Here is a 24,705-nt window from a genome sequence, read left to right as displayed (position 1 = left end):
AATGAGAATATAATATTTTTTTGGAAATTAGAAATTACAATTTATTTCATACAATGTCTGTTGTTGTTGATGGTTGTTTGCTTGCTTTATATGTTTCGAATACACAGTTACAGTTACTAAAACCTTGCCATTGAATACATGTATAGATAAGTGTTGTTGGTGCATGCAACTTAAACAAATAGCAATATAAATTCATGTCACAATCGGATCGCGTTACCACTTGCATAATTCTTATAGAACCTCTGGGTTAAGGATCCTTGAACTATCAACCGAATCGCTCTTGCACAAGTTTTGTCTTTTGTGCATTGTGTTCTGTGGTCGCATTCTTGTGGGGATCGGGAGACGGCCGCAGGCGGAGCAAGCTCGACTCGGGGAAGATGGCGCCACCGCACAGGTTGAACTCCTCCGCATTCTCAGCATCACGAATGCATCGGCGCCCAACGGGCAGTGGAATGTGCCAGTTTCTCGGGACGGGATCGTTCCGCTTGACGGGCCTCCCTTACAAATTGATGTTGTTATTTGGCTAAGGCCACTATACATGTTGATCTGATCTTGTAGGGTTAGGTTTTAGGTTGCTGCTTATAACTTCTAATTTGTTGGGATTTTACAATTTTTTTTTTAGGATTTTTGTCGTAGACTTCGTGTTGCTCATGCAATTGTTGTTGGTTTGAGTTTCATGTGCAACATTCTTCTACACTTTTTTGGGTTCTGCTTGCACGACTTTTGTTGTTGGTATTCTTGTTTGTTGCTTTATAATTTTGCTACTACAATTTCTTGTTAATATTTTATACATAATATATATTTTATATATATAATATTTTTTACTATACAATAACAGCGGAAAAATTGTGTGTTGTGGTTGTTGTTTTGCAGTATTTTGTTTTTCTCAGTTTGTCGCATTACATTCATTCACTTGATTTGTTTCGTACGTTTTATAACAACTTTCTCATGTTAATATGTATAATTGTTTATGATTTCTTGTTCTCGTTTAAATATATATATTTTGTATATATTATGTATATCAATACCGTAATTGTTTGTATTACCATCTTTTTCTTATCACAAAAAATCATAATCATATATATAATTTATTATTATTAATTTTTAATATATTATTCTTAGAATTGAACAATAATTAAAAATAAACATAGGACTTAGTTACATTTTGTATGTGTGTGTGTTGGTTTTGTGTGTGTGTGTGTGTGAATGATTGCATGTAGTTGGTTTTCGCAGTTGACGTTAAAGTATTGCCAAGCGTCCGCTCACCGCCCAACCTTCTGGCAACAACTCTTCCATGATCGCTGTAGTGGGCTTCCATTCCGCCCTCTGCTTTCGGGGGCGGGACGCGCCCAAACAGCGGTTAGCGAATGTTGTTGCGCCTGATGAAAGCGGGCGGTAGCATTGATGGTGTTGTAGCTGCTTGTTTGTTGGTATTTGGCCCTTTCGCTAAATTTGTTGATCTGATTTTGTTGCAGCCGCGTCAGGCTCAATGCAAATGTACAAAGTTTCTTCTGACAATTGTTGTTGATTTCTTTACAATTTTTTCTTTTGTTTAACGAACTTTACATATACACTAAACATTATTTAATAATAATAATGGAAAAAACAAATAACAAAGAGCACACAAAATTGTGGAGCGCAAAAATAATAAGTAAAAGAGAAGGATTTCTTGATATAGCAAAAATCATAATTATTACAACTTTATGAACTTAACTGCAAATTGTTTTCCTCGTGTTTAAGACTGATTTTGAACGGAAAATAACTAAGCTAAACCACGCGCCAGCGAATCGAGGTGAACTGAGCAACAGGTGCAATTGACGACCACCAATGGTCAGTGCTTGACGAATATCCTGCAGCCCGGCAGGACTGGTTTTGGTTGTTCTTGCTATGTACAAACGGCTCTGCCAGGGTTGCCCCGCACATGCACTGCTTTGCTTAATGTGGCATGTTGAAAGTCGCACATTGCTTTCTGCTTGCTGGTTAAACACAATTTTACCTGCTCCTCTTAAGCTGCTGCTGTTGTGGCTGCTGTTGATTGCTGGGCGTCGTTTGTCTATTTGTTGTGTGTTTGCATTGATTGATTTATTTCGTGTACAGGTAAATGGCCACAATCAAGCCGTAGAGACCCAACACCTCGGCGAAGATGAGAATCAGGATCATGCCGACGAACAACCTGGGCTGCTGTGCTGTTCCACGGACACCGGCATCTCCCACGATACCGATCGCAAAACCGGCTGCCAGGCCAGAGAAGCCCACCGCCAAACCGGCTCCCAAGTGAATGAAGCCCCTGCAGATCAGCACAGTTAGTAAGGGGAATCAAATGGGGCAGTCAGCTGATATTTACCTGTATAGTGAGTACTTTGAAGGCTCTTCCAGCGCGCCGGCAATGAGCACAGCCACCACCAGGCCGTAAATGGCAATGATACCCGCCATGACCACAGGAATGATGGATTTCATGATCAGTTCAGGACGCATCACCGACATGGCAGCAATACCGGTACCAGACTTAGCAGTGCCATAAGCAGCGCCCAGAGCTGTAAAATGATTGAAAGAGAAAATAATGAGATGAAATCTAAAATCGGTAGATTTATAACCATTTGCCAACATTATCGAACATAGTTGCGTGACAAGTACGCGTTCTAGTTGTCTAATACTTTAATACTGACTTAACATCTATAAAACCAATCGGTTCACATTATTGCGGTAAAAATAATCATGAAATGTGGTTTTCTATATTTTGTATGGAAGGTTTTATGAAGGTAATAATAATGTATAATTTCATAAAGAACTTTTTACTTTTTTAGCAACCAGTCAACCAGTAGCGTTTAGCTTTCCATTCCTAAAAATTTGGCCGCGTGCGTAAAAGCTAGCAGTCACATGATCGCCTATGACCGAAGTTGTTTGATGAAAAAACCCCCAAAGTCCCCACCCGCAAAACTGCCACTCATCACTCAGAGTTGAGTTTCTGCTGGAGAGCTAAATAAAAAAAAAAGTTTCTCCCCACAAATCGGAGAGTTTTATTGCTGCTCTCTCGCAAAGGCAGGCAAATTTTGATAAGGCTAAGCTAATGTTTATACAACAGGTAACGGTTGAAGAGGGGAAGGTGAATCAGGACGGTGTCGATTGAGCAGGTAAACCCAGTGGCGAGAGGTTTTACATATTGTGTGAATTGATGGGGTATTAATTGAAGTACAAAACCAGTTTTAAATGACGGTCAACGGTTTGTTTGTACATAAGTATGTGTGAGAGGGCTGATAAATCGAATTAAGTCCGACACACAACCAACTAAACACACTCTCATACATAAAGTATATGGGTGTATTCAAGTTGTCTGAGCGGGAGAGCAAATAACCCCCATCATGTGATCAGATATTAATTATTATAAGACTGTTATTTTATGTATGGAAACGGAACTTGCTTCTGGAATTCAATATAATTGCTCTAAATCTTCTAAATGGAATAAACCTATCAGTAGGTTGGTTTTTGCTCAATGACGGCTGCCTACGTCACTAAACAGGAAAATGGTGGAAAATGGTAATGAAAAAAACCAGAAAGAACTTGAATAAGCACTTTCTTATAGCAACAAGAGATATCCACGCGTCTAGCACAAACACAGAAATCTATGAGGTCGAGGCTGTCGTCACAAAAGCACGCACACTTCGCAACAATCTCTCAATTCGCAAGCATAGAAATACTACAATGCGTGGCCCGCATTTTTTCGAATGACATTAATGTAGCCGAAATTCATTGATGGGGACTAGGGACTTCGGCTAATGACCTAGTACTTTCCTCGGGTTGTTACACAATAAGACATTTCGCCGTTTATAAGGTAGATCAACAGATTTAAGTCCAGGCAAAATCATTTTATTTGGTATTCCATAAACATTTATTACTAATCAAGATTTATTTAATGTGAAGAAACATTTTGACACTTTTTCTTCTCTGCATACAAAAATCATGCGTGCAGCTGGCAGGTGTAGCAGTGTGTACACACCACGACTATCTCTATATTGTGCTGTGGCATTGACGCTTTTTCAGCTGTATTGGCGCCGCATTTAAATTCACAAATAATAACTGAAAAAGCTCAAATGGCATTGACTTGTTTCGCCTTTTAACTGTTCCTTCTGCTGCTGTGCATTTCAAACAATCGCACACACATACATATAAGAGAACATGGCATTTATCAAGCGACAGACGGCACCGCAGACAATTCTGTGGGCGTTGAAAATAACAAATAAAAAAAAAAAGCGGGGAATCGGCAAGAAGAAGCTACAACATAATAAGAATAAGAATCAACAACAACTGCCAGCACATTCAAAGATAATTATAAAATGGGGGAGATAGCGAGAGTCTCTCAAAACAGAGCATCAGCGGAAAAAAAAACCAACTAAACAAAAACAAATTGTAGCCGTCACAGTTGAGTGAGCAAAAAAAAAAAAAAAAAAAAAAAAAAAAAAGAACACCGACTGAGAGCGATGAAAATAAAGGCAAATCGTTCGAACCTAGTTAAACTCGAAAAGAAATGCACTATAGACAAATAAGCGCTGCAGGTGTCTGTTTCTTTTCATAATCTTTTTACATGCGCCAGGAATTCGGACGGAAATCGGGAATATAAGATAAGATAAAGCCAGTCAATTCCAGGCTGTACCTGCAGGTCGTGAACAGAAAACCGTTCGTTCATTGATTAAAAAGCAATACGACCTAAAGGCATGCGCTACCCATACAACATCACCCAATTTAATTTGCTTAATTGTGTTCGTTCTCAAGTCGGGATTACAGCAGAGATATTTTCTAACATGATGTAAAACAGTCACATGTGACTACAAATTATGCGTTAGCATAACCAATTTTACATAATTAACTAGCCTACTACTATTCTCTGTATATCTACTACTATATCCGCTACTGCGGTTGCGCAAGCAAATGCGCCAGAGTGTGCGTGCTCAAGTATGCTGGAGCTGAATGCCATTGTGTGAAGGATTTTCGTGGCAAGTTGGGTATTTTTAACCCAGTACGAGAAGAGGATGTGGGCCATGCCAGCATTCCAAGCGGCAATTTCAGCTGATAATCCGCGGCTCATAGCAACGCCCATTGTTCTCAGTGCAATGAGTCAGTGTATTTGTCAGCGAAAATAAAATTTATAACTGCAGTTGCCAGCTGTAAGAGAGAACAAGCGCGGGAGAGTAAGCAACTCAAACTCTCTTGTGATCGCGACACAGCGTTGCCAGATCAGCTCTTGATAAAAGCTGGAAATTTACTTATGTTGTTGACTCTAGTTGCACAAGCTGTTATAAACTCAGATAACTTTGTACTCATCGGGTAATGATAATGGGCCAAGTAAACACGACAGAAAACCTTCTCGACTATCAAAACTGAGTACTAGTAGGGGGGTCAGGCGCGAATCACAAGACAAGTTACAGGCAATGACATAAGAATTGCGTCACAAATGGGTTGAAATTAGTAGTGAGGTGTAGCCCAAACTTGGCTCTCCTAAACGGCAGCGCGTGCTCGCTGCTATTTTTCTCATAGAAAGCCAAAAGTTCTTGCGAAACTTGCTTGGAAGCTTGCTATCTTATCTTGGCCAAGTCAATTGGTAAATAAGCCACTTATCAGCGGGGGTAACTGCGAATGAGTGGCTATGATAAGCCACTGAAAACGATCGTCAGCTAGCCATGTGATGCGAGTTAAAACTCGATTGATCATGCAGTTAACGATTTGGACATGTGATTACCAAAGCCTGACAATAGAGCGTTAAAGGTTTTCGGCTTATTTGGCTATTTGTAAATAGTGCAAAAGATACCATTTCGAATTTAAGCCATGTTTAATTTTTTTTTTTTTAAGCATGTGCCCTCTACTTTTACTACCAAATATAAGGTATGCCACTTCTGGGACACAAGGAAAAAATATGTAATTTTTCGCTACAAAGCCGGGATTCTCACGTTTTCTATAAGGTTTCTAATCTATTGCTCTAACCAATAAGATAAAAAGAAAAAACTTTAATATGGCAACACTTCGGTCTTGTGACTGTTGCGAGAAAGGGAAAGCGCGCTTCATAAACTTCACTAAAAACAGTAACTGTTCTCGGACTCACACACACGCGCTCAATGCCACCAAGTGCGAGAATGCGCACCGCTCAAGAGAACAGGAGAGCGATTGGGCTCTCGCTCTGCTCAGCAGTGTGTGTGTGTGTATGAGTAATGCCGTTTTTAGCATGCTGAAAAGACAAAATTTCTTTTATTCAACTTGGCCACTGCGAAATAAGCGTAATTTAAATTGCTTATGCTACAAGTTGTAAATAAAAGGCGATATTTTCTATTTGAAAAGTGACTGCCTGTTTAAAGCATGTTACATTTTCCAATGGTCACGCGCAAACAAGCGGACCCACGTCCCTATACCATTTTTTCTACACTTGCCGCTTTTTCGCGTTACTACCACCTACAAAAAAAACGCACACCCACACGCTGGCTTCCGCTCTTCTTCTTCCTCCATTTACGCCACACAAAATGTTCGATTTTTCACAGCATGGGCATGGCATCCTTAATTCTAGGCTCGATTTTGAACTTACCCGAGAAGATGATGGCGGAGGCGGCGCCCATAACTCCGAAGAAGGGGCCATAGATTGGGTTGTCGCTGCTCACTTCAGAAGACATTTTGCTTTGTTTGTTGTGTGTTTTTTAAGCTACAAATGATCGAAAAAGGCGAGATTTTAGTTCGATTTTCAGCTGAATGCACTGTGGTTTTTGCTCGGCGTTTTGCACGGCCGAATGTTATGCGCGCTCGGTATATGTATGCGTCGAAACAAAGTATTTTTATTATATGTACAATATATGGACTATATACGTGGATATTTTACGCTGCTCTGCGACCAATGCTGCTGCGACGACGAAGTGCGAGTGACCGCTCACGAAATATACTTAAATATACTTTTTAATCGTGAACGAGTCGCAAATACCAAACTGGGAGAGAGAGAAAGAGAGAAGAAGAGCCACACGAGAGATCGAGCGAGAGGCCACTCGTCGGATATTGGCTTTTGCTAAAGAGTGATTTGTATGTGTCATGTTGTGTGTTTGTATGCGTGAGAGAGTGAGCGCATGACAGAACGGGCTCACATGAACAGAAAGTAAGTCCAATTGGCAATGACAACGGTCTGGAAAATTACACAGGCACACACAATCACATGGAAGTTGCTGAAAAACTTTTGTTTTCTTGAATATTGCTAAGTTTAACATTGACGTTTTTATAAGTCCTGAAGAGCCTTTCCTCGTGCTCGTTTCTCTTCCTCTGCACAAAACGCACACCGACAAACAATCCCATTGTCAGGGGCTTGCTTGTGTGTGTGTGTATGTCGTGGCAGAAAAAATTGTACCATTTTTCGGTGATTAAACTCGATTTGAATGAAAGTCGCCGCAGCAGCATGTTTTATCTCAGGCAAGACACTCTTCCGCTGGGCCTCACATGACCGCCTATCTTTCGACTGCTTTTTCACTCACGTGATTAGAAATCTAATTTAAAGCAATTCGCTGCTCTGTGGCTGGCCTCTTCGGGTTACTGCTGGTTGCTGCTTAAAAGCGCGGATCGGACACTGAACACCAGCGAGATACTCTGCTTTGCTTTTATAAACTTTAGTCACGGGGGCGGATTGGTGCAGGGCTGCAAAAAAATCGATGTTAACAACGATTTTAGATACATCGATTTCGCATTTAAGAATCGATTACTTAAGTGTTGCCAGGCGACAAAACGGCTTTTCCCAAAAATACGTTCCGTTAATTCTTTCAAGAATTTTCCCGAAAGTTATTCTTCTACCTTCCAGAATCGGTTTGCACCTCGAATTTTTTTTTATCTACATTTGTACAAAACGCAGTTCTACATGAAATGTATATAGAATACAAATGGAATTAGTGACTGGGTATAGCATAACTTGTATGACAGCCGCAGGGGAAATTCTGTACTTACATATGTAAAGAAACATTTGGTTAGCGCTCAAAAGTAAAAGAAATACAAAACAATTTCAAAATTAATACTTTTTAATACTCCTCTTAACTCTGTTTGTATTAATGTGTGTTTTTGACTAAATAAATAATTGCCAACTAAATAAATCATTTTTAATTTTTTTTAAGTGTAATTTTACTTACTTGGTTTTCTTTTATACATATTAACTTATGTTTTTATAAGTTTAACATCCAAAATAAATTTTAATAACAAACAAATTTAAATTATACCTGAACCGAAAAAATTAAAAATACATATTATTCCCTGTTCTCGGTATTCTGGTTCTTCCGTTATTTTCTGTTGGCTATCGCCCATAAACGACACGGTTTCCTTCACGCCTCATAACTATCTTAAAAATACGTCAAATTACCTTATACAGTAGAATCCTGTTATAACGACTCCGTTTATAGTGTCCGTCCGGGTATTGCGACGAAAACTCGATGGCTTGATTGGTCTCCAGACAGACTTTTACACTTATATCCTTTTGCTTAGTGCGTCTTCCGGGTATAACGACGAAAACTCGCCGGTCCCTTGGAAGTCGCTATAACCGGATTCTACTGTACATACATAATTAACAAAAACAATTTAGCATTTTTTATAGAGCTTTGATATTTAAAAAATTAATTATACTTTTATTAATTCTACAAGTCCTAAAACCCAAAATCATTCCCGAGGGATAAAAAAAAACGACGTGATAATTTTTTGCCATTATTAATATATACGTATATATTTTACTATGGCAGCTATATGATATAGTTATCCGATATATATACTGTATGTCTCCTTCTATGCGTTGCAAACTTCTGACTGAAATTATGATACCCTCTGCAAGCTTATAATAATGATATTATCGTTGTTTATTACACTGTGCGACAAAATTTAACGAAATGTTTGTTTAAGTTACTTTTTTGATTGTTTTCGGTTAAGATGCATAAATTATGCACAAAAATATCTATGCCACCTTCTAAGTGATAGGATTTCTTTTTTTATGATAAATTTTATGAAATTATTATTATGAAAATATTTAACACAAAATATTTTTTTTTTTTTTACTTCCAATAAACTATTATTTTTTTTAAAGTGAAATTTTTTTCTGATTTTTTTGGCTTTTTCAGAGGTATCCTCGCGTAACAAGTTCCATACGTAGTCGCCCAGAGTATAGAGCTGGGGGAAAAAAATTTTAAAGCATTGTGGTAAAAGCCTAACGGTATATTTGCTTAATACATTTTAATTAATAGATATTGAACTTGCATAAAACGCTTATAACGGTGAAAAAATATTTTCCCAATATGTGATTATAAGGCTGTGAAATATGCAAAAACACGCGTTTTTGGGACATTTGAGTGTGCGTAGAAGCTGATTGGCTATTGATATTAACAAATCCAAAAACTTATATTCTTATTTTGACTAGTAGAAGTGAAAAATAAGAAAAAATCAACTTAAACATTTTTTTGTCGCACAGTGTTATCAGACAAGCCTCATTTTTGGAACAAAGAGTTTTCTTGAATTTCAAATTAAATTTCATTAAAAACGGAATAGAAAATATAGAATTGAAAAAAAATAGAAAAAACGACATAACTTCGATGTTTATGTATTTTGTTTGAAATATGTATATAAGCTTCTTTTCTTGTATATAATATAATAATAAAAAGTTAATAAAAAAGGGTTGAATGTTTGGCGAATACTTCTTGGTTTTTCATCTTGATTAACTTAAAATTTGTGTATGAAAATATAACTACAAATTACTCAGTCGGGGAAAAAGACAGTTCTTCGCTGAGATCATGCGGAGGTCTTTATACGTATTCCGGCTGAATTCAATGTAAAAAATTTTTCATCTTAGCACGATTTTCGGTTTCTTATACATATTTTAAAAACCGGTTCAATGCAGAATCAAAGAAACATGTTATTGAAACTAAAGCATAACATGGGATCAAATGATAGCTCATCTTAGTAGATCCTATTGACATAAAAACATCTTTAAATACTTTTTATAACTATTTCAACATATTATTTTAAATTTTACAAATTAATATTACATAGTCTGTAGATTTACAATGCACAACTGGCGGCCCATCCTAGTATTTCTCCAGAGCTCGCGAAAGCAGTGCATTCATGTTGGTCAGCAGCATTCGAGGATCCTCCGCCAGTCCGGCGCCCACCATCGCGTTTGCGAAGAGCTGCTTTGCGATCAATTGTGCTAGCTCCTTGTCGCTCTCGCGCAGCTTGTTCAGCTTCTTGATGATGGCGTGCCTATTTGGGATTAGATCGGTTGTGAAAGTAATAGGCGCCAGGGAAAAAGCCCTACTTACTTTGGGTTGATCTCCAGCTCCGGCTGAAGAAGGGCAAATCGGTTTTGTTCCGGAACCTGGTGACTCTGTGTGCGGATAAAGTGGCGGGCGGCTGCCATCTCCTCCACGGTGATAACACAAGGGTGAGTGTCCAGCCGGGAAGTGGCCTTAACCTTGATTACCTGTCCCTTCAGCTCCTCCTCCAGCCAGGGAATAAGGTTGTCCAACTCCGAGCGCAGCAGGCTTCCCTCGCCAAAGTCGGTGGCCGTCGCTGTTTCCTTGGACTCTTCGCGCATCTCTTTCTCGACGGACACGAGTTTTTTGCTCTTGAACTTGCCCAGTTGCATGAGCACCAGCTCGTCGTACGGCTCATAACAGAAAAGCACCAGCTCGTTGCGCTTTTTCAGACTCTCGTAGTAGGGCGACGACTCGGCCAGGACGCGGTTGGGTGCTGCCAAGTAGTATATATTTTGCTGCTCAGCAGGAACCGCGTTGTAGTACTCCTCCAGTGACATGCGGCCACTGGAGGTCTCCGACTTGGAGGACTCAAATCGCAGTAACTTTGCAATTTCCTCCTTTTCGTTGGCATCGTTAGAAGTTACAATGCCCTCTTTCAGGAAAAGCCCGTAGTCGCGGTAAAAGGCTTCGTAATCCTCTGGCTGCTTCTTGGAGCGCTCTTGCAAGAAACGGATAACGCGGGTGGTAATCACGCTGGAAAGCTTGCGGATCAGACTGCTGTTTTGAAGCAGCTCGCGGCTCAGGTTAAGCGGAATGTCCTCAGAGTCGACGACCCCCTTCACGAAGCGTAGCCACTTAGGCAAAAGGTGCTCAGTCTTCGACTGTATAAGCACCTTGCGCGTATACAAGGCAACGCCGGTGTTTCCGTCCCGAGACATCTCGAATAACCCCGGTTTGCCCTCGGGAAAGTATAGCAGAGCGTGGATGCTCAAGGGCACATCGGCGTTGTAGTGCAGCGTGAAACGCGGAACATCAAAGCTATTGCTAATGAAGCGGTAGAAGTCGTGGTGCTGCTCCTTGCTGATGCTTTGCGGATCAAGCAGCCATAGAGGTTTGATCTCGTTGGCCTGCTTGCCGTTCAGCAATATGGGCGAGCCCACAAAGTTGCTGTACTTCTTGATCACGGCCTGGATCCGCTCCTCATCGGCGTACTCCCGGCATTCGGTCTTAAGGTGCAAAACAATCCGCGTGCCCAGCTCAACGTCCGGCACCTCTGCGATTTCATAGGACCCGCTGCCGTCTGTGGACCACTTTAAACCGGGGGCATTGGGCGTGGCCGCCCTCGTGTACACCTCCACCTTGTTGGCAACGATAAAGGACGAGTAGAAACCCACGCCGAACTGGCCGATGATGTTGGAGGAAGCCTGCGATGTGGCCGCCTGTTGGTCGCCCTTCATCTGCTCAAGGAATTGCTTGGAGCCGCTGCGCGCAATGGTGCCCAGGTTGTTGACCAGTTCCTCTTTGGTCATGCCAATCCCAGTGTCCTGGATGATCAGCTGCATCAAAGGCTTGTCGGTGGTGATGCGAATCTCCAGGGGCCGATCCTTGCCAGCCAGATTCTCGCCCCCAGCACTGAGCGAGGTATACCGGAACTTTTCAAGCGCATCGCTGGCATTGGAGATAAGCTCGCGGACGAACACCTCATGGTCTGAGTACAGGGATCGGGCCACGATATCGAGCAGCTGGCGGGTCTCCGCTTGGAACTCGTGCTTGTCCACCACCGACTCTGAGGCTTTCTTGGTCTCCGTGGAGAAGCGACAAAGCGAAAGCGCTGGAAATGGATCGTTGGATGTTATGTAAACTTTGAGTTATCTTTTGTCATCTAGAAGGCAACTCCAGAAGCTTACCGGCCGGCGATCGCAGTGATCCCAAGGCGAGATTAAGGGCTGCTGGGGCGGATCGCTGGCTTTTACTCAATAAAGCAAAGCGGCTGAAGCGGCATGCCTGGCCCAAGACCCCCATCGCTCGGACTGACATTTTTCCAATCTTTTTAGCTTTTGTTTTGGGCAACCGAAATGTTATCCAACTACAAAACGAAGCTTGTTTCAGCGCACATGTGTGCAATCGATAATAAATATTCGATGATTGCGGATATCGATTATAACGAAATCATAAATTGTTCTACATTTTACATTACATTACATTAAGTTCAATAAATTGGTTTTTCAGTATTTTATTACAAAAATGGATAGTCATTAAAACAAATAAAACAAACAAAAACAAATCATTTATTCCAACTACTCGGATCGAATAAATTTTTTCAGTTTGAATTCTTGTATGTATGACACAAATAAGATGAATATTGTAACAATAAAAAACAAGATATCAATAGTATTTCCTCGTAATGCTTTTAGTCATGCGAAACAGCGCTTTTGTTATTTTTTTTTTTTTTTTTTTTAGCAATTTTATGTTTAAGCTAAAAACATCGATATGCCAAACTAACTATCGATGTAAGTGCGCATGCTGGCAACCCTATTCGCGATTGCAACTCTGCTGTAGCGCGTCAGCGTCGCGTTGTAATTTTTGTTGAGTTTTTAAACTAATTTTAATTTGCAGTTGCGTGTCTTACTAACTAAAGTACCATGTGTTAAGTGTTCTCTATCCGCGAGACCAGGCAAATATAATCGATAATGAGCGCCTCCACAATCGACAGTGTGCGGGTGCTGCTGCAGTCGCTGCCCGCTGCCGCCGCGAACAGCGGCGTTCTACCGGGCGATCAGCAGACGCTGGTGAAGATTGCACCGGCGGGAACTCCACTGCGTGCCAGGAATCCTAGCCAGCTCCAGGTCATCCCGGAGAAGGTGGAGGAAAAGCCGGCGTCGCCACCGGAGGAATTTTGGAGGGATCTGCAGCAGTTCCACGAACGACGAGGGTGAGACGATGCCAGGCTACCCGGCTACTTTAAGTTATTAACCCACTTTTGCCTCTGCTCAAACAGCACTCCCTTGACGCAGCCGGCCAGGATTAGTGGCAAGCAGGTGGACCTGTATAAGCTGTATAATGAGGTCACCGAACGTGGTGGCTTTAACAAGGTGAACATGCGGGACGAGTGGGATGAAGTATACAGCGCTATGGAGACGCTCCGAGAGCGTTGCGTGAACGGGACCGCTGGCATCAAGCACATATACAGACGCTATCTGGACAAGTACGAGCGTCTCAACTTCTTTGGCGAGGATCCAGACAAGATGGAAGCATTAGAGGCAGCCATCGAGAATGCGGAAATGGGTGGAGGACGATCGCGGTCGCGCTTCTTGGCTGGTGCCGGCGGTGGGCTGGGCAGTATCTTTGGCTCGGCACATTCAACGCTGCCTGCCGTGCCAATGGCCTATAACCAACGCCAGCACTCTGTGAATGTGGAGCGAAGGCGTCAGTACAGAATGTCTACGCAACTTCACCGCCACAGCAGCTATGAAAAGCTTCTTCTGTCGCTACTGTCACCGCTGCCCAACGAGCAGGACTTCGCCATTAATGTGTGCACCCTGATGGCCAACGAGGTGCGGCACACTCTGCAGTTGTCCGAGTGTCCCAAACTGCTGGATGTCCTGCTGGCTCATCTAGGCGTCTATGCAGACTTTACCATACGAAAACTGTTCCAGCACAGCTATGCCGAGGTACGCCACCATTCGCAGCTCAGCTTCTGGCGCGACTTGCTTCACGACAGGCCGCAGATCCTTGAACTGTACACGGATGAGCAGGCCTGGTTGGACAACGGATTGATAAGCAAGGAGGATAGTGAGATTTCTGCTGCTCGCAGTGAACTGCTGGCGGCCTGCGATGAGTTGGACTTTCTAAACCTGCGGCGCAGCAACGGCACAGATGAGCGTATGGGACAGCGCGTGCTCCAGATTGTCCAGCTCGTTCGCGCTCTCAGTTTCCACCAGGAAAACCACGTGATCCTGGCCTCCAACCGCACATTGTGGCGGTATTTAGTTATGGGCGCTAACGTGCGATGGAGTAAGTAACGTTTTATTACCTTATAATTACATTTAAAACGAAATGTTTCGCTCTCTATAGACAACATCCACATCCAGGCGCTGGAGACGGCGGGAAACCTGGCTCATCAGTTTGAGCTGCTCGATCCGGCAACTGACGAGCTGTCGCGGAATCTGCTGGCCACCCTCTGCGAGGGAGTGGACTCCAACGACCGGGCGGTTATCATCAGTTGTCTGGAGATACTCTACAAGCTTTGTGGTCGGGAGGGAAATTCGCAACACATCAACCGTTGCCTTGGCTTGGACTTTTACCAACGTGCCATGCTGCTGCTCTCGCTCACGGACGTCATGCTGCTGATCTTCACCCTAGAGGCAGTATACGCTCTGAGTTCGCTAGGCGCTCGTCCCTGTTCGATGCTCATGCAAGTGCGGGGTCTTATGGACCAGTTGGTGGCCCTGATCACAGTGGAGGCACAGACGTATGGCGCTGACGGTTGCATTCTTATGCGGGTGGTGGAGGTTGTGCCGGGCAATATGATCGCCTCGCTGACTCAGAACATGCCCACCATGCCAGCTCCCGCAGCGGCCGCGTCGATCACAACGCTTCCGACATCCCTTCAGGTTGCTGTCAAGCCGCCATCCGTTTTGCCCACGCCCACTCCCGCCCAGACCCAGGTGCTCCTACCCCAGGGTGAGCAGCAATCTGTGGTAACAGTCCCGGTTACCGGACTGCCGGTGCCGAGTCTACCAACTGTCCATCTGCCAATGCCCAGCCTACCGCAGGTGCAATTGCCACCAATCGCTGCCACCGTGACTCTCCCAACTTTGCCGCCCGCCTCTCAGAGCTTCACCCACGAGGATGAACAGTATGCACTGGCCTGGCTGGGAGCTACTTACGAGCGGGCTGGCGTCGGCAATGATCTGCGCGTGGAGCAGGCGGAGCTGTACAGAATCTACTTGTCTCATTGTCAGAAGGCTGGCAAGCTTTCAGTGGTCAATCACATGCAGTTCCCTCGTTTGGTTCGGCTCATATTCAACCAATCTGTCGGACCGGTCATTGTTCGGCAAATGGATGGGACGGAGCTGCCAGGAACGTACTATGTAGGCATTCGAATGCGAGCCCAACCGCTGGCTATGCAACAAAGACCCGCTGCTAGTATTGTTTCTGTAAAGAAGGAAACTCCCATTCTGCCCAAGCCACCGGCGAGTGATCCTGTTCCATCGGAAATGGTGACTGAGGAAACGGCTTCGTCGACCGGCACACCGCCTCCAAGCTCCTCGCTGATCAAAAGCCTACTGGCCAACAAGGTCACAGAGCGCCAACAGAAGCAGAAGGCTCAGGCCCTGACACCGCAGCCTCCAGCCCTGGTGGCAACCACTGCTTCGTCCACGAATGCCACCCAACCCATCAAGGTAACCTCGACAGCCATCAGCGCCTTTGTGAACAATCCGCTCATGCAGCACACACCGGTGAAGGTGGGCCAGACCACCATTAAGCCGCTCCACCCCCAGATGGCCATCGAAAAGAAGTCAATTACGGACTCGGCTCCACCGCCTCTCGCCCCGCTGAGTGGGGCAAATGTGGTTACCAAGGACGCCAGTGGGCGCACACTCATCATCGCATCGGCTGCTGCCAAACGCAAATTGACCATCGACGAAGAACAGAGCAAGCGTCTGGCATTGGATGCCGCCGCTAGCAGTTCAAGCTCAAACGCTTCTTCTGCCGGCAAGGAAGAGGCGCAGGTGACTCCCTCAAAGAACGCAGCCAATCTTTATGCTGATCTGGCGGCATCGATCTTGGAGGATGAGGACTTGGACGACGTGCCACCGCTGGCCAAGTCAAGTCAAGAGCAACCCCAACTGCAGTCCCAGCCACAACAACAACAGCAACAGCAGCAGCAGCTCCAACTCATTCCGGCCAAAGTACAGCCGGCCCAGCGTCAGTTGGTCTTTCCCGCCAGTAGTGTGGTTTCTTCAGCCCCGCCGTCGCAACTCAAACTGGCCACGACGGCCACCATAAAGACGGATCAGGGATTGCAGACGGTGCCGGTGATTTTGCAGCCTAAGACTGCGATGGATACGACTCCTGCGCCGCAGACGCAGTACGTGCTGGCCACCAACCAGCAAGGTCAAACGTACTTGGTAGCCCAGCAAACGCAGCCGGCGAACCCACCGTCCACCCAATCGGCGCCACCCACCCTGCTGGTCACGCAAACGCCGCAACAACAGACCAAGACCATAATCATTCTGCAGCAGCCGGGAGGCGTCTCCGCCGCCAGTGTGGCGGGCACGCAGAAAATGATCATGACAACGGCGCAGGGCCAGCAAGTTTTAGTCACCACGACTACAGCGCCGCAACTGGCCCAGCCCCGTGCTTCAACACCCCAGCAACAGATATTTATCGCTCCTCAGCGACCGGTTCCGGCTTTGGGGGCTGGGCAAATGTCCCCATCATTGCTGTCGCAACTGAACCAGATCCCGGCAACCATTAAGCTGCACCAGCCACAACCGCAGCCTCAGCTTGTTTCGCCCCAATTGGCACCCCAGCAGCGCCTGGTGGCCACCAAGGCGGGCGCTGCTCTCCCTATTCCTCAGCTCCAGCAGCACCAGTCCATCATCCAGCAGCACATCATCTCCGGGCCCTCCACTCCGACCCCCGCTGCAGTTGGGCCGGGTGCAGGCGAAAAGAGACAGGTGCTCCTCGGTGGAATAAAGGACACAACGCTCATCACCCAGACCCCGGCCACGGCAGCCCCTCTGCAGCAGAGCCAGCTCAACTCGCAGACCATCATCACCACACAGCCGCCCACCAGCACGGCAACCGTTGGGGGCGTGGCTCTTCAGCAGCAACAGCACATCCGAACCGTGTTGGAGCAGCAGCAGCAGCATCATCCATCTATCATACAGCAGAAGATCACCATGCCGGCAGTAAGTTTTGAAATTTTTATTTTTAGTTGCTGTTATACTTTGCGAGATTTATAATTAATTTTATTAAGATATATTTTACCGAGTGATGCGTTAAGAGAGTATTTATGCTCATAGTTATACTAGTTGCAAGGGGTCTTAAGTGGCAATCCAGTGAAAATAGAAGCCCGAAATTAATTTTAACTATTTTTTAGGTTTCAGAAGCGAACAAGCCAAAAGTAGCGACCGTTGCACCTCCGGGAAGCCCTGCGAACACCGCACTCCTCGGCAAGAAGCCTTTGCAGCCGCAGCCTGTCCAAGTGCCAGGTCTAAAGCCATCGGTCACCCAAACAGTAGTGGCGACGCCGACAACAACCTGCGAGCCAGCGGTTGTGGCAGCAACCATCGAAGCAAAGCCAGCGGAGCCCCAGGTGGTGGCTCAGCCATCCGTCGCCCCAGCTGTGGTCACCACCGCTCCGAGCAGCAGTAGCCTGGTGGTCAGCCAAAGCGTCTATGCCGCACCTGCTCCAAATGGCAGTTCTGCACCCTCCGCTGTGCCCGTCGACGCGAACTGGTTGTACATCTGCGATTGGCGCAACTGTCCCCGCAGAAAGTTTAAATCCCTCAACGAGCTTAAGTACCACGTGTGCAATGTACACTGTCCGGACCACCTGGATTCAGACGCCGACATTTACTGTCAGTGGGGAAGTGGACCCACGTTTTGCGACAACAGGGCGCGCAAGCGCTACTCGCTGATGACGCATCTAATCGACCGTCATCTGACCATGGAGAACTTGCGCGCCAGTGTGCAACGTCGCTTGGCAACGGGCATTCATAATGTAGCGCCCACGCAGCCTCCGGTGACCATAGTTCGCAACGAGGGACACGCCCAACGACTGGCGGGAAGCGGTCCTGGTCCAACGGCGGTTCCGGCTGTAGGGACTCCTGTTGTGGGCAGCGCTGCAATGCAAGCTATGAACCGGCACACGACAGATTATACGAACTCTAAGGAGCTGTTGGATGAAAACGAGGGCCCCGTGACTAAAAGCATTCGACTGACGGCGGCGCTGATTATACGCAACCTGGTTACCTACTCGTCCACGGCCAAGAGGACGCTGAAGCGGTACGAACCCCACCTGGCCAATGTGGCCTTAAGCAATGTGGAGGCCAGCGGAGTGCTCTCACACATAATGTACGAGCTGAGCCAGTAGCTGAATCAGACGATGCCGCCGACCACAAAAAAATTATTATTAAACAGACCTGTAATAACGACACTATAAAATGTGAAAAACAACCCATATCCAATTCTTTTAAATTAAAGAACTTTTTTTCAACTTTCTTAAAACCACAAAGTTAAGGTAAGAATGATATAATAGTTTTCACTTTTTAAATTAAATATGTTTTGCAGACAATCAAAAATAAAAAAAAAACTCACTAGACTTAACTAGAATTTAAGTCTGAAGTTTGCAATGCGGTTAAGAACACATCGTCAACTCCATAAACTTTTTAAATCTAAAAAAAAGTCTTGAAAAGTCTTAATTCAAAGCATATTCTTAAAATGAAAGCTATAAGGTGTGCTGCATGGCATTGAATATGTTAAACATTTAATTTTCTCTGTTTTTCTGTAGCAGTAATCCTCAGTTTATGCATACCTACAGACTTTTTGCCATTGGAGGAACCATGGTATAATAAGTACAAGGTAGTCTCGTCGGCTTTTTTTTCCCCCTATCGACACTACAATTAGAGCGAGAGAGAGAGTGTTTTCCTATGGGTTCGGGTCGATAGGGGGAAAAAACCCGAACGATTTTGCAGCCGACGAGACTACCTTGCATAATTCTACCATGGGAGGAACGACCTATAAAAAATTAATAGAAAATGTAAAGTAAACAACCGGGACAATTTTGTGGAACAATTTAAAAAAAGTTACGCAAAAGCTTTTGTTGCCCAACATATGTTACTTGGATATTGCTGGCAAAACAGCAATACTTAATATGAGAGGACTGTCTTATGGCTGTCATGGGAAACAATTAAAAACATCGACGTAACTTCGGTTTTGAATATTTATTTAAAATTATGGATTATGTGATTAAAAATATTTTAAAAACGTTTTCGAACTGATAGAAAAGCAAGAAAGGAAGAAGCTAGCTTCGGCAAGCCGAAGCATATACACCCTTGCAGTCATCAAATATGTCAAATATGTCAAAATACATAAGGGCTAAGCAACATGGAAGCTATGTCGATTTTTCTATTCATTTTGCATATTTTCGACTATTGTTCATATGGCAGCTATATGATATCGTCGTTCGATTTTGATGATATTTGATTCGAAATTCAAGAGTCGTTAGAAAACTCTATATTCCAAAAATCATGATTGTCTGATGAAAAACAACGATGTTATAATTTTATTTCCGTTATTTTTATATAGATTTTTCGATCTTTCTTATGGCAGCTATATGTTATAATTGTCCGATTTCAATTAAATTTTTTTTTCGATTTAAGGGTTAAACTTCATATTTTGAAAATCATGCTCGTGGGATTAAAAACAACGCAATATAACTTTTTTTCCCATTATTTATACATGTATCGGGTGTTTTTTTAGAGGTATAGAACTTTAAGTTGCAATAAAACCACGATGGATTATTCGATTGACATGAATTTTTTTTATTCCAAAGATAATTTTGTGGCAATTCATTTTATATATGATTTCTGGCATATGACCGCCACGGCTGGCTCAGATGTAGTCCAATCTGGACGTCCAATTTTCGATGACTTTTTCCCAACATTTGCGGCCGTATATCGGCTATAACACGGCGAATGTTGTCTTCCAAATGGTCAAGCGTTTGTGGCTTATCCGCATAGACCAATGAATTTACATAGCCCCACAGAAAGTAGTCTAGCGGTGTTAAATCACAAGATCTTGGAGGCCAATTCACAGGTCCAAAACGTGAAATTAGGCGGTCACCAAACGTGTCTTTCAATAAATCGATCGACATCCGAGCCAGCCGTGGCTTTCATATGCCAGAAATTATATATAAAATGAATTGCCACAAGATTATCTTTCGAATAAAAAAAATTCATGTCAATCGAATAATCCATCGTGGTTTTATTGCAACTTAAAGTTCTATACCTCTAAAAAAAACACCCGATACATATATATTTTTCGATTCCTATGGCAGCTGTATGATAGAGTTATTCGATTTTGATAAAATTTAATCTGAAATTCAATAGTGGTTAGAGAACGCCATATGGAAGAAATCAAGTCGATCTGATCAAAAACAACTGAGAGACTAGTTTACGTAAAAACAGACTGACGGACAGACGTATTTCGATTCTGATCGTGATACTGATCAAGAATATATATACTTTAAGGGGTCTGAGGTGTCTCCTTCACTGCGTTGCAAACTTCTGACTGCAAACTTCTTTGCTCTGCAAGGGTATAAAAACTATTGCCATTGCGTTTACCTATATAACATAAGTTGCTTCAGACTAAAAACGATAAGTTTTTTAGTTGAAGGAAGCCTTAAGTTTGCTAAGTTAAAAATTATAACAAGAATTTAAGATCAACTTTGGTCTAGAATATTACGATTTTATTTTTTCTGACTTGAACAACTTACCTTAACAATCAGAGCATGTCTGAGATATACAAATGTTAACATAAAATCTCAGGTTATTAGGAGAAGTAATTCTTATTCGACTAACATATAGTATAAGAAGGAAACTATTATCTTTAAACCGCAGCTTTCCCGTTTTTCAAGAAATTTTCATCGTCCACGATTGTATATTTGTTACTTCTGTACGAATCCAGTTCAAAAATGTATTTCTTGCCGCAGTCCTTCATCAGCTTGTGGATTACTGGTTTAATGTTTTCGATCCCGGCGAGCCTTGCCAGTTCATTGTAGTACACAAACTAAAAGCACAGAGTTTTAGTAAAACACGAAAGTACTGTACTCTTCTGATATATCCGTTGTCTTTTAAGCACATTTCAAAAATTAAGAATTCTGGAATATAGCCCGTTATTGTAGACTTTATTTAAATAGACACGGAAATATCAAAACGGATTTTTTTGAATGCTATAGATAAATGAATCTAGATGAAATATCAGAAAAGATTGCATTTAAATGCATTCAAATTAAAATAATGGTAACGTATTTCTTCCTGATATAAGTTCCGGATATAGAAATAGACCACTGAATAATCACCTGTCTTTCGCCCATCTGATGTGCCTTCTTGTGGTTGTGGACTCCACAGCCCCACCGCTCTCCGATCTCCTGTTCCAGTTCGGCGATCATCTGCTCCCGCGAGGGGAACTCTCGCTGGCCCGTGAAAAACTTTAGCGTGAAGCGCACCTGCATGTCGAAAATGTGGGTGGGGATCACGTTAAAGGGCAGGCCCACGAAGGCCATGGTCGGGTGGTTGATGTTGATGCAGTGCTTCCACAGAGGCTGGACGAAGTTGTCTATCACCTGGACGCCCACATCAGTGCTGAGACAGGGGAACGTGTACTTGTAGCCGGTGCAGAACATCACGTGGTCGAATCTTTCCGTGCTTCCGTCCGTGAAAACGGCTCCATCCTTGGTGAAGCGCTTCACATCTGGTTTCTGTGTGACGTTGCCCATGAACCCTGTATTCGGCGTAGTGGACAGGTGGTGGCTCAGAAACACCCGCTTGGCGGCCAGGCGAACGTGGTTGGTGATGTCCATTCCGCTGGGACCCGCGCCAATGATCAATACGGTCTCGTCTGCAATATCGATAAGATTTAAAAATTAATTTGCACAATTTGTTTATTGTTTTTAAATAATTGTGTCAATTGTGAGCAAACAAATTATAGATCAAAATGTACACAATGCAATTTTTTACGATCAATTTTAGATTATTTCCATTTCCAAAATTTTGGCAAACTTCGTTGGGTTTTGAGGCACTGCGTATATGGCGTTTTTTGTATTTGATATCTCAATCGATATAATAAACGGCTTTCATTACTGTTTAATGGTTATACACCATTCTAAAACTGACATAGTAAAACTAACTAAATTGTATAAAATATGCAAAACTAAAACGCTTTTAATTGTTCTTATCAAATCCTTTTAGGAAAGCACTTCCTATCACTAGAGAAGCACGTGGAAAGCGCGTTCAAAATTAGCACAGAACCACAACACTTGTTATTATTTTGTCACCAGGCCGTCAACAATATTATCTGCTTTCGAGGGTGCTCCAATTTTTATGGGTAACAACAGAAGTGGGACTCTGGCCAGACGGCGATGGTTGTCAGGTCTAGAGATTTGGCCAGATTGATTTAGGACCAGGGCCACTGGTCTTCTTATCTCACCTTTAAACTTATCTGCCCTGCGATACAGGTGGCTGTGCATCTTCTTGCCCTCGAACAGATCGATTCCTTCAATGTTCGGTATGTCCGGTTCCGTGTAGTGCCCATTGCAGACGTACACGAAGTCGTAGTAGACGGGGTCGCAGGTGTCCGTGCTGTGGTCCCACACGTAGACCTGCAAGTGATCGAAGGAAGGCCACCGTAATATCCGTCAGTATTTCATCAGTCGCATTGCAAGATCCGTATAAGCGGGAAAAAACAGGTCGGAGTGATTGAGACACCGAATAACTGGTTCGAAAATAAGTGACGTCGCTACCAACCTCCCAGTCGTCCAAGCGAGGACGCACTCTTATCACCTCGTGCTGGAGCTTAATGTGCGACTTGAGCTTGAAGTGTTCCGCATAGGAGCGCAGGAATTGCAGAACCTGGTTGGAGGTGATGAAGGACTCGTCGATGTCGTCGGGGTACGAGTAGTCTGGATAGCCCATGACCTCCTTGGGCAGGTTGGTGCTAGAGAGAAAGTCATACAACGGACATCTTTATACACAATCAACTACTAAACACTTACCGTAGACCCTCGTACATGCTGCTGTGCACCTCGTCGTACTCGTTCTTGGGCATCTCCTCGGAGAAAATCCAGGTGCCTCCGATTTCGGTCCCGCGCTCATAGGCCACCGCATCCAGGCCTGCTTCCAGGGAGTTCTTCAGGGCGCACAGACCCGCTGTTCCCGCTGGAATTTGAAAAGCGCGCTCTAAAATTCTATCACCTTTGTTGTGCGGACTCGAATATTACCTCCGATTACGCAAACGCGGCGCTTTTGGTTTACTGGAGTTTTCATCATTTTTTAATTCGTATATGGTTGAGCGATTTTAAATCTGTTTGTCTCTTAAGTAACACTTTGTTTTGTCTCTGCGACTGGCCAACGACTGACCAAGGGGCTCGAGCTCCCGCTGATATAGAGCTGGGAAGGCATCGCGATGTGCGCTACAGTCGAGTAGTGTTGACTGTTGGCAAGCTGATAAGTTGATTTCCAGATACGGGTCTGAGGAGTACATGAGTAACTTTTGGGGGAAAGGGGACTCCGCTAGGCGGCCTCATCCACCGATTCAGTCTTATCATTCGCGACTGCCGGTGACATAACAGCGACGCTGGTGTTGGCACCGCTCGTTCTGTAAGCGTCTGGAATCCGCCGTCAACAATTCGGAATTACAGTATAGCCCCACTAACTGAAAATTCGTGAGCTTGATACTTAGTAATATTTTTCAACGGAAAAATATCTTTATTCAAAAGATTACAATAAATAATAAATCCATAACCATTGAAAAAAAGTCAAGATTAGATATTAATGGAAATTTGCAAAGATTTGCAAAATTGAGCTTAAAAATTGGCTAACGCCAAAACGTTAGTTCTAGGTTCTAGCTGGATTTATTTTTAGAATTGCGACTGTATACCGCAAACATCTGGCTGCTGTGCGATACAGGAATCGATCCCGAACTCATAAAAAACCCACTGATAACACTATCGAATCGGATTCGGCTAAGATTTATACATACGGGTGTATACCCCTTACCCGGAGTCACTGTGTCAATTCAGTTTAACAGCCTATTTAAGTTTTTAATTATCAGCTGCGCACACCATAACAACGATTACAACGAAAGTACTGAGTATCATCTGGGAATGGGAAATAATTAATTTTATTCAATTACAAAAACATTGCCGAGCACAACAATGTATCAGCCCACAATGAAGCCTATGGAAAATTCTTTGCTGGGGGTGTATATGGGGGTTGCCAGGGGAGAAATCATTCTCAGAAACGGGTGTGAGGAAGCCAACTAATACTTGAGTCTAAGGCTGTGATAACAGAATTTATTGTGTAGTGATCATCTGCTAAACAATCAAGCTTTGACAGCTCCTTGACAGCTCAATATGAATTTAATTAGTTCGCTGAGTGCTTTTACTGGACGGTTTTGGGCAATCGAACGGATTCGATTAAATTTTGGTGTTCATATTAGTTAACAAAAATAAATTACAGAAGTCCTTAAGTACTCTTAAGTATTAGGCAGAAGGTAAGTGAGGGGTTACTGCGTATACTGCGTGTACTGTGTTTGTAAAAAGTATTTAACAGATGGAAGGAATACTTGCGACCCCATAAAGTAAATACAGTCGACTCTCGTTAATTCAAACCTGCGATAATTCGAACCTCTCTATAATTCAAAGTTATCACGAGGTCCCTACGAAATCTCTTTATAT

At 43.7% G+C, this 24,705-nt stretch overlaps 4 protein-coding genes across 6 annotated transcripts; 1 reads left to right on the top strand and 3 right to left on the bottom strand.

Moving 5' to 3' along the window:
* Window positions 1-15: 15 nt before the first annotated feature.
* LOC108094304 (V-type proton ATPase 16 kDa proteolipid subunit) lies at window positions 16-7,632 on the bottom strand. Of its 3 annotated transcripts, none has more exons than XM_017194823.1 (4): window positions 7,491-7,632; window positions 6,566-6,679; window positions 2,345-2,534; window positions 16-2,287 (listed from the first exon to the last, which is right to left on the bottom strand). In XM_017194823.1, the coding sequence occupies exons 2-4, from the start codon at window positions 6,648-6,650 to the stop codon at window positions 2,083-2,085; spliced, it is 480 nt and encodes a 159-aa protein (XP_017050312.1). In that variant the 5' UTR covers window positions 6,651-6,679; window positions 7,491-7,632; the 3' UTR covers window positions 16-2,082. The 3 variants fall into 3 exon arrangements, with proteins under 3 accessions (XP_017050312.1, XP_017050313.1, XP_017050314.1); XM_017194824.1 differs by lacking the exon at window positions 7,491-7,632 and adding an exon at window positions 6,841-6,947; XM_017194825.1 differs by lacking the exon at window positions 7,491-7,632 and adding an exon at window positions 6,823-6,841.
* A 2,339-nt stretch (window positions 7,633-9,971) lies between these two features.
* On the bottom strand, window positions 9,972-12,356 carry LOC108094324 (heat shock protein 75 kDa, mitochondrial). The gene is made up of 3 exons (XM_017194868.1): window positions 12,143-12,356; window positions 10,299-12,066; window positions 9,972-10,239 (listed from the first exon to the last, which is right to left on the bottom strand). The coding sequence occupies exons 1-3, from the start codon at window positions 12,270-12,272 to the stop codon at window positions 10,065-10,067; spliced, it is 2,073 nt and encodes a 690-aa protein (XP_017050357.1). The 5' UTR covers window positions 12,273-12,356; the 3' UTR covers window positions 9,972-10,064.
* Window positions 12,357-12,778: 422 nt separating this feature from the next.
* LOC108094305 (AT-rich interactive domain-containing protein 2) lies at window positions 12,779-18,429 on the top strand. The gene is made up of 4 exons (XM_017194826.1): window positions 12,779-13,167; window positions 13,234-14,249; window positions 14,310-17,155; window positions 17,347-18,429. Exons 1-4 carry the CDS (start codon window positions 12,926-12,928, stop codon window positions 18,340-18,342), a joined length of 5,100 nt encoding a protein of 1,699 aa, XP_017050315.1. The 5' UTR covers window positions 12,779-12,925; the 3' UTR covers window positions 18,343-18,429.
* A 2,267-nt stretch (window positions 18,430-20,696) lies between these two features.
* On the bottom strand, window positions 20,697-23,522 carry LOC108094299 (senecionine N-oxygenase). The gene is made up of 6 exons (XM_017194815.2): window positions 23,248-23,522; window positions 23,023-23,185; window positions 22,775-22,964; window positions 22,458-22,629; window positions 21,331-21,869; window positions 20,697-21,038 (listed from the first exon to the last, which is right to left on the bottom strand). Exons 1-6 carry the CDS (start codon window positions 23,294-23,296, stop codon window positions 20,859-20,861), a joined length of 1,293 nt encoding a protein of 430 aa, XP_017050304.1. The 5' UTR covers window positions 23,297-23,522; the 3' UTR covers window positions 20,697-20,858.
* Between the last annotated feature and the right edge of the window lie 1,183 nt (window positions 23,523-24,705).

Source organism: Drosophila ficusphila, unplaced genomic scaffold (genome assembly GCF_018152265.1).
Source record: "Drosophila ficusphila isolate 14025-0441.05 unplaced genomic scaffold, ASM1815226v1 contig_414, whole genome shotgun sequence".
NCBI classification, from domain to species: domain Eukaryota; kingdom Metazoa; phylum Arthropoda; class Insecta; order Diptera; family Drosophilidae; genus Drosophila; species Drosophila ficusphila.
Note: the sequence above shows the minus strand (reverse complement) of the source record. Positions and strands in the feature narration are given on the sequence as shown.

Coding starts and splice junctions, on each gene's coding strand:
- LOC108094304 (XM_017194823.1), bottom strand. CDS start 6,650: ATGTCTTCTGAAGTGAGCAGCGACAACCCAATCTATGGCCCCTTCTTC. Junction 2,535..6,565: donor CTCCGCCATCATCTTCTCGG/GTAAGTTCAAAA, acceptor ATCATTTTACAG/CTCTGGGCGCTGCTTATGGC. Junction 2,288..2,344: donor TCAAAGTACTCACTATACAG/GTAAATATCAGC, acceptor GCTGATCTGCAG/GGGCTTCATTCACTTGGGAG.
- LOC108094299 (XM_017194815.2), bottom strand. CDS start 23,296: ATGATGAAAACTCCAGTAAACCAAAAGCGCCGCGTTTGCGTAATCGGA. Junction 22,965..23,022: donor AGCATGTACGAGGGTCTACG/GTAAGTGTTTAG, acceptor CTTTCTCTCTAG/CACCAACCTGCCCAAGGAGG. Junction 21,870..22,457: donor CAGGGCAGATAAGTTTAAAG/GTGAGATAAGAA, acceptor TCGATATTGCAG/ACGAGACCGTATTGATCATT.
- LOC108094305 (XM_017194826.1), top strand. CDS start 12,926: ATGAGCGCCTCCACAATCGACAGTGTGCGGGTGCTGCTGCAGTCGCTG. Junction 13,168..13,233: donor CAGTTCCACGAACGACGAGG/GTGAGACGATGC, acceptor CTGCTCAAACAG/CACTCCCTTGACGCAGCCGG. Junction 17,156..17,346: donor AGAAGATCACCATGCCGGCA/GTAAGTTTTGAA, acceptor ACTATTTTTTAG/GTTTCAGAAGCGAACAAGCC.
- LOC108094324 (XM_017194868.1), bottom strand. CDS start 12,272: ATGTCAGTCCGAGCGATGGGGGTCTTGGGCCAGGCATGCCGCTTCAGC. Junction 12,067..12,142: donor ATCACTGCGATCGCCGGCCG/GTAAGCTTCTGG, acceptor ATCCATTTCCAG/CGCTTTCGCTTTGTCGCTTC. Junction 10,240..10,298: donor GAGCTGGAGATCAACCCAAA/GTAAGTAGGGCT, acceptor AATCCCAAATAG/GCACGCCATCATCAAGAAGC.